The 16,258-nt window shown below is 40.6% G+C and overlaps 1 protein-coding gene across 1 annotated transcript; it reads right to left on the bottom strand.

Annotated features, from left to right (window-relative positions):
• Positions 1–82: 82 nt before the first annotated feature.
• On the bottom strand, positions 83–9,680 carry wg (Wnt family member 1 wingless). Its single transcript, XM_017164159.2, has 5 exons — positions 9,193–9,680; positions 6,857–7,107; positions 3,207–3,508; positions 1,569–1,993; positions 83–1,440 (listed from the first exon to the last, which is right to left on the bottom strand). Exons 1-5 carry the CDS (start codon positions 9,306–9,308, stop codon positions 1,134–1,136), a joined length of 1,401 nt encoding a protein of 466 aa, XP_017019648.1. The 5' UTR covers positions 9,309–9,680; the 3' UTR covers positions 83–1,133.
• Between the last annotated feature and the right edge of the window lie 6,578 nt (positions 9,681–16,258).

Here is a 16,258-nt window from a genome sequence, read left to right as displayed (position 1 = left end):
GCAAATAATTGCCCCTCCGCCATACACACGAAATAAATTCCATTTGCTTTTATTTGTTTTTTTGTAATTTTTTTACTCGTTTTCTGTTTTTTATTGATTTGTTTTCGATAGCATTAGCATTTTTCTGCTCCGCTTTTTTCGTTTGTTGTTCTCCTTCGCATTAATACTTTACAAAATTGAATGTCTATGAGCTAGTATAAATTAATTAAATATTATATTCATATCGAGCTTTACTATATGTATAAACTTAGGCCTAGACGTATCGTTTAACTAGCCAGCTAAGTTTATTTAATTAATTAGTAATACCTACAAGGGGGCGGGGGGAGAACGCACAACCGTGGGGTTTTAAATTAAATGCGTTTTCAAAAAAATAATATTTCATACGATTTTTCTGCAAAAATTTCATAAATTCCAAGCAACAATTATGTTTCGCGTTAGTAAAATGATTTTAGCCTAAAACTAATAGTAAATTTTAACTTATTTATGTACACAAAGGCGTAGGGTTTTAGTTATTAAGCTTGGAAAACATTTGATGGAATTTTCTCAACCACATTCCAATTGTTTTCCTGGGAGTTTCTATTCTCAAAGGATACTCCTTCACATACGCTTTGGTCCTGACCAAAGCTTTATGGAAGCAGCTCAAGGAAAGGACAGAGAAGAAGCTGCGCGCTATTTGAATTTTTTCAGTCTTGTTTTTCGATGATTAAAAAAGAGGATATTTTAGAACGACAGAAGGCAGGGGACGCGCTAAGAAATCTCTAAGCTAAACTACAACTAAACCTTAGTCTAGGGATACAAAAAACGGAGGCGGGGGCTTTGTAATTTACAAAATATTTTGTATCGTTGGAGGGCGCGTGGCTTACATGACTAAAAACTGGGCAAACACAAGTTGTATTCTTCTTCATGAAATCTATTCATTAATATTCCTTCTGTAATACTGCTAAAAAAAAGTGAGGGAGCTTAAGAAAGGATTTAGAAGGGTTCTCGGGTTGGTAGTCGTATTCTTTAACTAGGCTATAGTCTAGGCTCTTAAGGTGCTAATAACAAAGGCTAAGCGTAGACAAAATACATAACACATACAGGGAAGTGTGGGGGGCGGGGAAAGGCAATACATAGGCTGAGGGAGGGTCTCCTTATAGACACGTGTAGATGACCTTCTTGGTTCGACACAGCTTGCACTTGACCTCGCAGCACCAGTGGAAGGTGCAGGCGCAACGCTCCACCACCACCACCTCGTCCCGCCGATAGCCACGCCCGCAGCACATGAGGCCGCAGCCATCGACGCCCAAGGAGGTCTCGTTGCACTGCCGGCCATGGGTGCCCAGGATGCCGTGTCGCAGATTCTTCTCGCAGAAGCTGGGCGAGGGCTCCAGGTAGACCAGGTCCTTGGAGCCAGGTGGCTTGTGTTCGGGATTGTGGGGATTCAGTTGGAAGTGATATCTGGTGAAGAAAGGAAATAAAGGGAAATTTATAAGTAAAATGATTTAAATGCTCTTAAAAATATATATTTTAGTTCGTTGTAAGTTCAATAATATCTTTCCAATATCTAAAATCTTTTGAATCCTTACCTATTATGCTTGCGACCCTGTCGTCGTCCATTTCTGGCCCTCTGACCGCCCTGCGGCAGACTGTTTGGCGATGGCATGTTTGGATGATGAATCTTGTTGTTCGGATGACTGTTCTCCAGCAGCATGTCCGGCATGTGATCGTTGAGCATGCGCTCCTCCTCCTCGCCATAGACCACCGACTGGGGTAAGATCAGGCCATTGGAGCCCACGGAACTGGAACCGGCGGCATTCGGACTGAGGCCAGGCAGGACATTGCTGGCTCGCAGGCTGTTGCTAACTTGGACGCGGGTGGCCCCATCGAAGCGGGCCTTGAGATTGTCACCGATCACCCGGAAGTTGGCCAGTCGCATCCAGCAGGTTTTCACCGTACAAGAGCCGGACATGCCGTGGCATTTGCACTCCTGACGCATCTCAGCCTGGACGTGCTGCAAGAAGAAAAAGAAGAGATTGTTCATTAGTATGACTTTATTAGGCTCCTTGCGAATCGACTCGCCTCGCAATATGTTTTTCACTTAATTATTTTGCTGTTTTTTCCCCGGTTGTTTTTTTTGCTGGCTGGGAGATTGGCGGCCCGCCTGCCACGTTGTTGCAGTTATTAAAAATCAATAAATGTTGTTGCAACTTGCTGTGCGCTTGTTGCAGGTCCCCCCATCACCCCTCACCCTTGAGCTTGCCGCTTGTAATTGTTGTGCGCCGGACCAAAAGTAAGAAATCAACGCAGTTGGGGGGCCTTCAGCCACAGCAGCCGATGATCATCATCATCGGGCCGCAATGATCGCAACGATTATGGAGCTGCGGCCCATAACAAGTAATAAAATAATAACACAGATGGTGGGCCCTGCACTCTGAAGGTGGTGGAAGGAGGCCGCGAGGACTAGGCCCCCGGATCCGGTGGGATCGATCGATCGGATCGGTGGGATCGGCTCTAGGTGGATGCTGGCGCAGTGTGCTACTTTCTACGCCCCACTAAAACGGACAGCAGGAGTGGAGCTGCACAGTGGTATTAAAATTTTAAGCTTTAAATAAATTAGCTTGAGAAATCGATAATAAAATCGATAAAGTTAACTCTCTTATAGAATAGAAAAAAAACAGGGAGAAGAGGTTGTACTGATGTACAACATGTTAAAATTGAAAAACTTATTATCTATAATTTCTAACCAATTAAATATCATTTTTTTCACTTATCGATTTCCCTTCGATTTTTTTTTCGATATTTCAACCACTGTTTTGCTGCCCCCAAAAACTAAACTAAAATCCTACTATTTTCTTGCATGTGGAGGGGAACTGGAAGCTGTCAACGGGTTAATATACGAGCGACACAAGCGCAAACGAGTGCAGAAAAGTCCCCCCCCCCACATTCTCAAGAGAAAGAGACAACCAGGGGGGAGGAGAGCTTATCTCCCAACTAGCTGGGCCAATTGGCGTTCGTTGGCAATTAATTGTTGGGACGGAAATTGTCGTCGCTGGTTTTTATTAGCGCTCCAGCCGTAAATCGCCCAGCCAGGCTTAAACCGAACATTAGGACTACTTATTACGAAAAACACAGCAAAAAAAAAGGGTTAATATGATCTTTTTTACAATAATTTTCACAAAATCTATATATCCCATTTATTTTCTATTTTCTAAAGCTCAACTTACCGCTCTTCCCGCTTCATTGTTGTGCAGATTCATCTTTTCGCGCAGATTGCGACCCCGCTCGCCAGTATCAACGAATTCCCGGGAGAACTTGAATCCAAATCCAATGTTGTCGGAGCAGCCGCCCCATTCCCAGTCCCGTACGCCAGCCACACTGCCCGCCTGATGGTTGGCTTGCGGGGATCGTGACTGGTGGCTATAGTCGCAGGTGCAGGACTCAATGGTACCCTCGCTGCAGGCCCTGGCAATCGAGTGGGTCACCGCTGCACTGGTGATGGCATAGATGAAGCTGGTCTCGCGGCAGCCTGAAAGGAAAGAACAATAAATTTGGTTTAGTTAAATTTTAAAAATATAAAAACTTAAACTTTAAAAATATTTTTAAAATATTTAAGCATTTAAATCAGAAATGTATACATTTTTAATGGTTTATCCCTTATCATTACAAACTTTATTCACTGTGGAGTCATTATTTTTTCGCCTTCTGGGTGTTCCACTTGGCACCGCCGGCCTTACCAAGACAAGATCTCAATCTCGGCCAAGTCAAGTGATGACCAGAGACGTGGGCAAGAGTTGAAATTATTTATTTTTTTTTTCGTTATGAGTAATGGCACTTGTCTTCCAAAGTCTGGTCAATTATGACACTTCAAGTTATCAATGCCACAGGGCCACCAAGGAAAAGAGATGAGCGCACCAAAAACCTGACACAGATTAAACGCTCAACTATAAATTCCAACTTAACACTTTGGGGGCCCATCTTGGCGGAGAGTCCATTCGAGTGGACAGTTTCCTCCTTTTATTATTATTTTTATTTTCTGTATATTTTTAGTAACTGCCTCCGTTTCTGTTTCGGTTTCTGTTCGGAGAGCAAGACCATCGCAGATAAAGAACAATGAAAATTGAATTTACATGTTGCAGATAATTTTTCAAGTGGTTTCGCCTCAGTTCATAGCTCACAAGATATGATATATATATATAGGGATGGTCATGTCTCCGGTCAGGTAGCTAGAAATTCTGGGGTATTTGGTATGAGTAAGCGACTCACTGGGAATGGGATGGACTGTCAACCTTGTTTGGTATTTTTGGGTTGAGTTTCAAAGTAAAGTGTAAAGTACTTGAGATGAAGTTATATTTTTTATAAAGATTTAACAGTGTCTTTATTATATCTTAATAAATAAAAGGATTCTTATAATATTATTATTTCATTTATAGAATCTTAAAAAAACCAAAACTATTGTTAGAAAACTGCCTTCTGTATCTGTCTCTTATTTTTATTTTTGTACAACTGCTGATTGATGTATCTATGATTGACTAGTCTCCCACTTGACGATTGACACATTCTCGCTTGCTCTAATATCAACGAATCAACAACTTCCGCTTGGTGTTAAAAAATTTTGCCGCTTTTGATTTCGATTTCCTGGAATTCGACCAAGAAATGATTTGTTTCTTTCGTATTTTTTTTCTCTTTTCTATTTTTTTCAATTCCCGGTTAATGTTTGTTTGTTTGCTGTTGGTGGTTTCGTTTTTCCTTAAATAATTTCACGTATGTAACGAAATTTAAGGCGCACACACAGGTAAATTGTGTGTAAATATGTGCAAGATGTTTGGGCCGCGATAAGGCGGCGGCGCATGCGCAAACGCTTTGGGAATTTACTTTTTTTCTCTCCCACTTTTCGTCAGAGGCGTGACACAGTCATCATATATTGGTGACTCTGTTATTTTTTTCTTCTGGTGATTAGCTTAGCAAGAATTCGCGTTACCTTTTTGGGGGCAATTTGGTGTTTGCATTTCGTACCGTACTCTGCTCTTGTGGTTTCTTCAAGTAAATAGCGAACAAAGGCAATAAACAAGACCGAGCGGGGCTGGTGCACCCTGAGCAATTAAGCAAAGAAATGCCAAATGAGCGGGGTGTGGCCAAAATGGAGCAACGAGGAAAGTAAAATAAAAATTTCCGCATGTAATGCGATACCTTCCCTTTTTTTATATGGCTTGCTATAATTGCCCAAAAACGGATTTCCGTTGTGTGTGGGCGTGGCTCGAACTGATTGAAATTGAGATCAGGGGAGGAGAATCAGAAGCAGGATCAGCGCAGGATCAGGATCCTGAAAAAGGGACTAAGCTGCTTAGTGACAGCACAGCAGAAGCAGCAGTTCCCGGAATAGTTTAGACCTCTTGATATAAAACCCACAGGGACGACAGCCACCCGGAGCGGCTTCGTCACGAACCGATGATTGCCAAAAAAAAAGTAAAGGAGAAGAAGATCCCTGCCAGAAACCCAACGAGAATTCACTAATAGAGACAGCCTGTTAAAGCGTGTGGCGTGGCAAATTGACAAGGTGTCACCAATTAGAAAACAAGTTAGGGAAGCCTAACCCGGGCCCAAGGAAATACAAATGAAAGGCAGCCCAGACAGGCGATGAATTATGCCCCGCTGGCAGGGTTCTTGGGCAGTTTTAGAGTCACTTGGAACCCCGAACCCCAAGTGTTAATGGTGCGCTCTCTAGGTGTTAATTAGGGCCAAGGGCGAAAAAGGGAGAAAAAAAAGCATTAAAAAAATTTGATTGTGGAAAGCGATGAAAGTGCTGCGATAAAAAGCTGTCACCGGGGCAATAATTTCCCTTTTCTTTTTAAGTAATCCATAAAATGTCAAGAGCTCATAAAAAGGATGTTGGCGGAGCAGAGTCAAAATAACTTGATAAGGTCAAGAGCCTGGCTATAAAAGTCAGCTGCCGTTGACAGACGGTTGCAGGAGAGGCAAAGGCCTCGAAGCCACGCGACGCCAGCCACGCCTCCTCAAATATATATACGAGTATAGATATAGCTACTACCTGGCAGGATCTCAGGATGCAGGACAAAAACGGTAGCTAATAAAACGGCAGGCGAGGGCGGGAGTCGAATGCACCGAATAGATTTCCAGCTAAAAACGCGCCAGGACAAAAACTGCGCATGCGCGACTTTTGTTTACATTTATATAAGAGAGAAACTGCTGGTTCCTATTCCCATTCTCCAGGGATTTTCGCTGGCTCAGCAGGCGAACGAACGAACGAACGACCGAATGGTCCCAGAAGACAGACAACTGGGCTTGATTGATTTGAATGGCTGAGTGAGTGAGTGACAACAGTCGGTCCTGTCCTGTACAGAGTCACTCCTGGTGCTGCCAACTTGTGCTCATTAGCATAAACACGCTGAAACGCAAGTGGAGCAAGTGCAGCCGAGGACAGAGCCAGCTCTTTGTTCGCCGGAGCGGGGAAAGTGGCCCCTTCGAAAGGGTAGGCCAGCCAGCCTACATGTATAAAATATATATACATATTACCAAGTGCTCAGATCGTATTACAATAACAAACAAGCGCCACACACATATTGTGCAGTACGAAAGAGGTCCAGGGGAGTGACATTTCATAACATAAATAAAGTGGAAACCGAAGGGAAAAGAAACTGGATTCATGTTGGTTGGTTATGCAAGCAATTTGTGTAGTTTCTAGTAGTTAGTAAATGGGAAAAACGAAGGCGTTGACAACCATTGATGGGCAGATCATATTTCCCACCGTAAAGAGTGGAGTTTTAAGTGGATTGCTCCCAGAACTAATTATTGGGATTTAATTTATTTAGCTACTAAAAACCTTTTCTAAATATTTTCTTGGGCTTCTTCAACTCACCTCGATCCACAATTTTTCCAAATAGATTTTTGCCTCGCGAAAAGTTTCTCGTGGAGCAGTTCCAGCGACGATTCCGGAACTGATGCTGGCACTCGCTTATGGCCAGATTGGCGCCCTTGACCAAGGCTCCCAATACACCAGGATTATCCCGGACCAAGCGACGCTGTTTTCTCCTCAGCGTGGAGTGGATGGCCGGATCCATGTACATGATGGGCGTTATATTGTTGGGTTCGCCGACCTTGGCAATGCCCCTGAAAGAAAACGAACCAGAAAAACCGAAAGTTAATAGGGCAATCTTTGACGGGATGGGATGTCATAGCTATTTAATGCCTGACTGGGTTTTTGCGCCTAATTATGAGACACCAGCTGAAACATTTTCATTACATCTACAATACTTTGTTTTCTTAGTTTTTTTTTTTTTGTGATATTTTCTAGGGTTTTGTGTGTCTTTCCACTTGACTTGAGACCGAGTTGTTTTTCTTTCGGCTTTCGGTGTGTGTGTGTGTGTATTATTTTTTGTAGGTTTTCCATTTTGCGGTTTTTCTGTGTTGTCCATAATATTTTCCAACATTTACTGTGGTTGTTGTTGTTGGGCGGTACACGTCAATTGCCGGCGTTACTCAGGCATAAACCACATACACTTATTAAGTACACTCACATGGAGATAGACAAATATTTGCAGACACCTGTCGGCTAACGCTTTGCCCGGCTCTGACCTGTCATAATTTATTTTCTTGTTTCAACTGTTGATATTTATAATAATTTTTCCACGCTTCATTAGCCTATATATTTATTTAAGCATATATATAACAAAAACCATAAATAAACACAAACAAATGTTTATTGACAGGCCTCTGGGAGAATGCAAATTAATTGCCAATTCAATTGAATGCTGATTGCGGTGGGAACAGAACACATTCCCCCCGAGACAATTGCGCAATGCAACAAAAATTTTTAATAAAAAATAAGTAACAAAAACTTGATTGAATGTGTAACATCTGCCAAAATCAAGAGAACCGGGGGTTTACGCGGGGCGGCGATTGGCAATCGATTTTAATTCCCAGGCGGATTAAATCGATGCCCCAACTGAGATTTATGCGACGGCAATCCGGAGTCGCGGCAGCAATTTGTGTCGATCGGTAGGTATGTTCGTGTGTGTGCCTGCCTTTGTGTTTTTATGTATTTGTGTTGATTTTTTATTGTTGCGACTGAAATTTATGCCGTTATAAAAAGTTATTAAGGCTTAGGCTGAAGTTTTGCACATGATAAAAGTCAAACAAACAACTCATCAAAGCCACAGAATCCCACTGGGAGCTCTGGGTTAATAATAGTAATAACAAAAAATACCAGTTAGTTGTCAAATATTTGGCCTTAAAATTTTATGTTTATGTTTGAAATTTGATTAAAGTTCATAGCATAGGAATTTGAGAAATTAAATTCAGCATCAGTAAGGGTTTTATTTTAACAAAATAGTTTGTTTGAACTGGTCTACTTTAAATTTTTAAATTATTTTGAAATTTTTTTATAAACTTGGAATTAAGATCAAACAGGAAAGTCAACTTAAACACTCCCTTTAATTTTTTTATAATTACTTATTCCGCTTTATTTCAGTGTTGTATTTCTGACAATTTCATAGTTTTATATAATATACATATTCCTTAATAAGATTTTATATATTTTTCCATAATTAAAAAAAAAAAAAATCTTTCATTTGCTCAAACAAAAGACTTAGGCAACGAACTCGAATTGCCTGCAGCTGCTACTAGAAGTGTTTCTCCCCCAAATCTGCGGTAGATCCCAAAAACTGGACTTTCCTATCACCGGCAAACCCCTCTCCTAGTGACTTTATTACCCCCCCTCATATCCATTCACCCAAAAACTCCATTCATATCTCAAAGTGTGTCACGCATACCGACAAAGTTTTTATCCCAAGTAAAAGTTGAATGCGCGCTTAGAATTTTTAATTGCTTTCATCAGGCGAAGCGAAAGAAGATGCGAAGAAGTTTGAGAGCAGACCGGGCTTTATTTTATTTTCAGACTTTTTTATTTTTTAGTGTGTGCATTTTGTGTGGCTTCCGCATTTGGTGCGTGACGCACAAGACCTTTAACTTATTTTGTGTTTGCTTTTATGATGTGTTTGCGGCTGTGGGAAATGTTTCCCCAAAACTTTTCGGCGCGTGCCTTGTTGTTGTTCTTTGGCTTCTGGCCAAATGTTGTCTGGCTTTAATATATATTTTTTTTCTTGTTACTGTTTACTGTTTTTATTGTCGCCCACCCGCTAATTGGCCACTGCAATTGAGCGTTTAATGGAAAATATTTGGCTGGGGGAGACTTACCACCACATGGAGCCCCGGCCTCTGCCGGATTTCTGTTTGCCCTCGACGGGGCTGAAGCCGCTGCCGCCGCTGCACAGGGCCATCAGGCAGATCACGAAGATATAGCTGATATCCATTATAAAATTCGACACACACTCTCACACTGGCACTCTGGGGTATTGCTTCTGCTTTTTCGTATTTGATTTTCTTTGAGTTGTGTTTGTTTGCAAATGGTTAGGGAATTATTGATTTTGATCGAGCAATTTCGCGTTCAATTAGCGCACTATAAATGAGGCATAATCATCATTAGCATGCGTTTGCCGATATAGCTGCTCATATTTGTGCGATTTATTTCGATGGCTCGATCGGATCACACGGCAATCATGGGACACAAGAACTTGTGAGTTTTCCGCTTTGCAATATAATTTTACTGAACCGAACAGCTCGCTCTAGTTGCGGATAGATGGAGATCGGTATAGATTGGCAGATCGCGACGGAGTAAAAGATTGTTGCCGGGTTCAGAGCCAACGCTTAACTGAAACACACGGTGCGTTCTTTCGTCCGACTCTGCGTTTGTCAGCAGCGACCCGAGATCCCCGATTCCCCGATCCGATCGCCTCGTCAGCCTTCGGTTGACACACGATCGCCGCTGCTGCGTGCATGTGTGTGCTAGAGTGGGGCGGAGCTATGCCGGAGCTAGTCTTCCCCGCCATGTGCCAGAAGAGTGCCGCTATCTGGCCTCGCTTCTCTCGCCGCGATCGATCGTGTCTCTTCTCAGACTTTGTGCTCTCTTTCGCTCGTATATGTATTCCACTTCTATTTTTATATGTGTGTGTGAGTGTGGTATATAGCCAGCGTCGCCCAATAAGAAATGGCGGAAATGGAAAAACTCTGCTCGGCATTTTCGGTGCAATAATCGATGATTGTATTGCCGGATTATTTGCGCAATCGGTCGAAATTTCGTAATAGCTGGTCTGTTGACTTCACTTAATTATATTTATTTGTGGTAATTTTTATGCTATTTTTGAGGGTACTTATGGGCTTGGTTTTCATGGAGGTTTTGACACGCTTACTGTTGGCGCTTTACAAAGGTTTACAAGCTTTAATTTTGGTTGTTGGGAATGGTTAATAGCTTGTAAGTATATATTTTAAAAGGGATTGTTGTATAGGTTTAAAAAGCACAAGTTTTTAAGCTTCTTTAGTAGTCAAAATATAGTAATTTATTTTAAGTTTTATATTACTATTTTTATAAATTATTAATTTGGGATTCTACAGAAATTTTAGATATTTTATACAATGATTTCATAATAAAAAAGGAATATATAATATTTATATATTTTATTTTGTTTAGTTTATAATCTTAAATTTATAATAAAATGCATTAAATTAATTGGTATACTAATTTTACAACTTAACAATTTCGTTTTTATTAAATTTTTTAAATAAAATAAGAATATATTTCTTGATTCCCTTCTATTTCATTCCTTTGGAATTCCTATATTGCTGCACTATATGCCTCTATTGAGAACAAGTTTTCTGCTGCCTTTTCGGAGTAGATTTTTCGGAGTAGTCTGCTGCCTATATACTTGGCTCGAATGCAGTCAGCTCACTCACACTCCCTTGAATGTGCGCACACACACTGTGGCACTGGGAGCTGACTTTATGTCTTACCTTTTCTGCCACTAATTGGACATCGTGTGTGCGCCTCGAAAAGAGCAGGTATTTATCCCCCACCTTTCCGGCCTTCCTGGATCCGCAGCTTGGAGAAGACACCTCTTTTCCGACCCAACTTTCAGCCATTTTCAATGACATTAGACATTTATAAGCTGTTTAAATTAAAAAAACCTAAAGTTTTATTTTATTTAAATATTAGTAATATTAAATTATATTAATTCATTATTTCTGGATTTGTGTTTGTTTTATTTTTATAAATAAAAACAGGAAACTTAAGATCCTGTTTAATTTGGATTTAAAAATATATATAGTATAGTTGTCCAAGTCTAAATAAACAAAAAACAGGAAGATCGCTTTGCAAGCCAACAAAATGGCGAACGGCGGAACTCTTTCCGTTCCAAAAATCCCTTGGCAAATATTAGCACAGTCTGGGCCCTGGAAAAGAGTTGGGCTAAGGAAGGATGGGTGGTGGCGAAGGAGGAGTTGCAGGAAACTACTCTGCCTGTGTGTTTGTTTGCTTAGGCCCCGGGGCCTGAAAAATTAGCGCGTTCTTATTAATTTTATTGCCGCGGAAAATCCAAATGATGAGACACACACACGCACTCCCAGACATTCATGGCGAGTGAGTAAGAACAGAAGGCTGGGAGTGTAAATAAATCATAAAATCGAAACCTCTCTCTCGTTGCTGTAGGTAGAACGCTCATCTCCTCCGGTCCCGAGGCTGTAAAAATAACCCAAAATATCGGCAGACCTACTAAAGTCTGATGGGTCTATTCATTAACTAATGGCTGATAGCGAGAGTGGTGGTAATTTCTTTATGATTAGTAATCATCGTTCGTCATTATGAAGATCAATGTAGATCAGGGTTTAATTGAAGGAAATCCTAAACGAAATGTAGTCATTGTTGTTTGTAAAATGTATAGAAAATGTATATAAAATGTATATAAATATATATAAAATATATGTATTTATGTTCAATTACAATTTTATAAAACTCTTTATTAAGATAATTGTGATGTATGTTTAAATTTTTATTCCATTCTACGTTTGTTTCATAATTTTTATAAATATTCTTAAAACAAAGTTCATTATAACCTACTTGCAGGCAGAATTTATGGTTCTTATGTAGTCTTTCTAAAATAGTTAGCACTTCAGTTAAAATAAATCATCCTTATTACCCTTTTCTGCATCTAATTATTTCAAATTTAACCATTTTCTCTATTTTTCATACCAATTGTTGCTCTCGCTGTTAGTGCCAGGTTCGTATTTTGGGTTAGCCACCACAAAACAGGTCGTAACAAATTCGAGGCTAACCGAGGGCCGACCTTCGATGCGATATGGCTAATCCATCAAAATAATACTCGTATCTATGCGTAAAACAACGCCACAACAATTCTAAACAAACCAAAACCGAACCGAAGTCCACCAAAACCCCCGAGAGACTCGGCCTTGAAGAAATACCAACATATTTTCTAGCCAAACTGTGCGTGTCCTTGGAATAGCTACCAAGGCCAACGGCTTGGTCAACCAACAAGGAGCCGGGGTTTTCAAGGAGTTTCCCAGACTCAGGTGATTAGAAAACAAGTCGAAAAGTCAAACTTTTGTTGGGAGGAGGAGGAGAAGGAGGAGGCACTGGTTCCTGGGTTCTTTGCACCCTTTTTTTTTTTTGCGTCGGAGGGGGAGTTGTGCCACTAAAAGTGTAAAATCTCGGCTCATAATTGCAAATAATCGCCAGGCGATGAAGCGCGTCTAAATCGCTGCAGGCGGAGGGCGTGTTCCAGTACCTGGCAGGATCCTGACGTGATCCCGACTTCCCTGCTAATCGCTCACAATCGGAATTTATATGGTCGGCAATCATTTGGCATCATTTGCAACTTTGCGTCTGGGCCGGGACTCCTCTAGGCCCTCTCTCTCTCTGGCTATGTAGTTGTCAAGCGTTTCCGAATTAGCCACGCTGTGTCCTGTCAGCAGAATTGGTAGAATCAGCAGCAGCAGCAGCTACGACCACTGGCCAGGGGTCATAGGTCAGCGGCGATCGCCGCATGACTTTTCCGTGACCGTTTTTGTCCCTCGCAGGGTGTGAAAATTGCTTCCAAATAAAAATTTGCAACACTGTCCGTTTATGGGCCTCCTGTTTTTCAAACAGCTAATGTGCCGTGCAAAAATGCTACGCTTCGAACGGGGACGAGGGACTCTAGATTTGGAATTTGGGATACGGAATACAGGAGGGGTTCCATGCACCAGGCTCTAGGTCCCGTGATCATCGCAGCGATCATGGGCAGCTCGCGATCGCATCCTCTCCTGATCCTCAGCTGAGCGTGTCGTGTCTTTGTTGATCGAAAACAGTCGGGGCACTTGCTGTGTGTGTGTGTGTGTGTGTGTGTGTCTTCTGCATGTTTTATTGCACTCGATTTTACGCTTAAATCCTCTGCATAGATCAGGCCAGATGATCGGCCAGAGATCGATACTGATCGAGACATAATGAGCATGACGCGAGAAGATTAACCCGGCGCAAAAGGTTGCAAGTGTTTTCATAGAGGATCAACACAAAGATCTTTGGTCAATTTCAGGAGGAGTGATCTCTTTTTTATATTTAGCAAGGATCAAAATAATCTATTATTAGAAGAGAGGGAGGATCAACACCATTAGGGGATGGATTGTGTTCTTTTCAGGAATTAAGGTTTAAAATTGTTGAAGATTTTGATTGCTCTATATTTTAAAGAGTTTATTTTTTAAAAAAATAAGTAGTTTACACTATTTCAATCTTCTTTCTCTCCAACATGTAAATTATGGCGAAAAACCTCTGAACTAATTCAAGATCAGCCCCCAGATCACACGATCTTCCATCTAAACCACAGATAATTCAGGCTTCTCAGCTGCAGTCTGGAAATTGCCCAACAACCAGCAATGGCCAGCTCCAGATCTAGAGTTTGCGTGCCTTCCACTCCCACTCTACTGATGCTACGATTCTGATGCCTTGGCCTGCCATTGATGACTCCACATAATTTGCTCTTGCCCACTTTTTTCACTTCCAAGAAGTGGCAAGTAAAGGCCAGAGATCTTGGGTATGGGTGAGATTTGAAAATAAGCCATAATCAACGCCATCATCATCATCATCATCATCATTGGCAGTAGGAGAGGGGGCAGCCAGCCATCGATGATGGTGGTCGGTCTGTGGACGTCAGCCAATAAGGTAAGAGGTTCAGTTCCTCTCACCTGGCAACAAAAACAACAGTTACCACTAACCAACTGTTGGTTCTCTTACCGCTCGAGGCGTTAATATATATATATATATACTTTTTTTTTCTGGCCAGGCTGGGTCCGCTTTAAGTTCCCACTCCATGGGCACCTCCATTCCATCGGCTCGTTGCGTGTCTTTCTCTTTCGCTGGGAGGTCCATTTTGTTGTTAACTTCACTCCACTACTAAACAATAAATTTTGTTGCCTGTGTGTTGGCTGTTCGACATGGTTCACGCACTTTAGGCCAAAATATGCCACTAATAACTACCGAAAATGGTCGTCGGGCCACGAAAGAAACTCGAAAAAGTTGAGAAAAATGGGCGTTTAGTTACGCTTTGATGACAGTGTAGAATTTCGGGCTCCGACAATTTATATTTCCCGTTTCCCCTTTGCCAGCGAGAAAGGAAAAAGGCAGCGGTTTTGAGTGTGAGTTTGGATTACCAACAAAAAATTTTTGGGCACCGAGAAAAAAATTAAAAACTAAACTTGAACTAAGTTAGGTGTGATTTAGGATTTTGGAGAGGGAAAACAAAGAATGAGCTTGTTTAAAGTTGTAAAAAAAATGCTATAAATTTTTAATATACGATAAAAATAAATCTCTTTGAAAACAACAATAAATGAACTTTAAATAAACATAGAATAACTTTTTGAAATTTTTTTTTTAAATATTAATTAAGAGCAATTAAGTCTTTTTAGCTTTTAAAATTATATTTAAATATTATTTATATTTATTTATTAATATTTAATATAATTTTTTAATTTTTTCTATTTTTAATATACAAAATTTTACCTTATTCCCAGTTTACTTTATTCTCTTGTTTCAGTGTATTACCAAGCCGTTTTTATTTTTTGGCTCTTAAGTGCTTATAAAAATGTTTTGAAATTATACGTTAGCATGGTCGGGTACCTTTTTTTTTTGGCCCAGTCTAACCATAGGTGTTAAAGTTCTGCTTATCGCGAGTTAATAACAATTAAAAACCCAGCCGGTGGAATGCATAATGCATTATCATCTCCGTCCACGCCGGCGGTCCAAGATCGTCGCAGCCGGGTGTCCGGAGTCCGGAAGTGCGATCCGACGAGCAGCCATCGAGGAAATATGGCGGAGGAAAGGGGAACTGCTGGAGCGTATGGTGGTGGCATGTGCAAAACATGCCCAGTTATGGTGGTTTCTTTCTGATATAGCTGTTTTTTTCGGTGGTGGAAGAAGCCATTTTAGTGCTGACATTTTGGTAACAAGATCGGTAGTGGGGCAACTGGAAATTTGTAATAAAATGGTAATTGTTAATGCCAGTAAATAGGGTTTATTAATTAATTTTGCTGAGGAAATAAATGAAGAAAAAGGATTGTAGAATAGGAAACCATAAAGTCAGGTCCTTAAATAATTTTTTATAAAATATTTACAATCATTTTCAATTGATCTTGGCATATACAAAATCAATAATCCACGATTTGAGTTTTTAAAGTTGACTAAAAAATGGAAGATCTTGTATAAAAATGAATAAAATAACAAAAAAACAAACTATGACTAAAATGAGGTAGTTTAATAATCCTATTTTAATTATTATAATTCCTATATTCCCATTTATATTTTGTCAAGAGATCTGTTATCTATTATTAATATATTTCCTATTTAATCAATGACATCTACCATTATTTTGAATGCTAATTATATACAAGAATATCCGATTAAATGTATTTATATATATTTTTAAAGTTTTCTCCTTTCTGCTAGCTCAGTTGTAAATTCTCTGCATATTTGTAACCATCGAAATTAATTGAGAAAACCCCCTTACCCATAATGTCACCTGGCAACACTTTGGTTAACACACACACACGCCCCACTCATTTATTTACCACTCGTTTGATGGCCACAACTCTTGGGCGTGTCTGTGAGCCATCAACAATCAGCGATGGCTTTTTATTTCGCCAGCCTTACCGGTATTGGCGCCATTTTGGTGGCAATTAATTTGAATTTTTCCCGGCGTTAATTGCACAATGACAAAGCTGTCGTCGCCTGAAGCCGTCAGTAGCCACCGCCTCGTCTTCATTATTTGCCGTTTAAACAGCAGTCGAAGACGACAAGTTGCTACCACTTCGCCTTCTCCTTCTTTTTTTTTTTTTTTTTGTGACGCGCCACAAAAGCACACACAAAAAAAGCCAAGTGATCTTAGTA

Source organism: Drosophila kikkawai, chromosome 2L, assembly GCF_030179895.1.
Source record: "Drosophila kikkawai strain 14028-0561.14 chromosome 2L, DkikHiC1v2, whole genome shotgun sequence".
NCBI classification, from domain to species: Eukaryota; Metazoa; Arthropoda; class Insecta; order Diptera; family Drosophilidae; genus Drosophila; species Drosophila kikkawai.
This window is presented reverse-complemented; position numbering and strand designations above follow the sequence as displayed.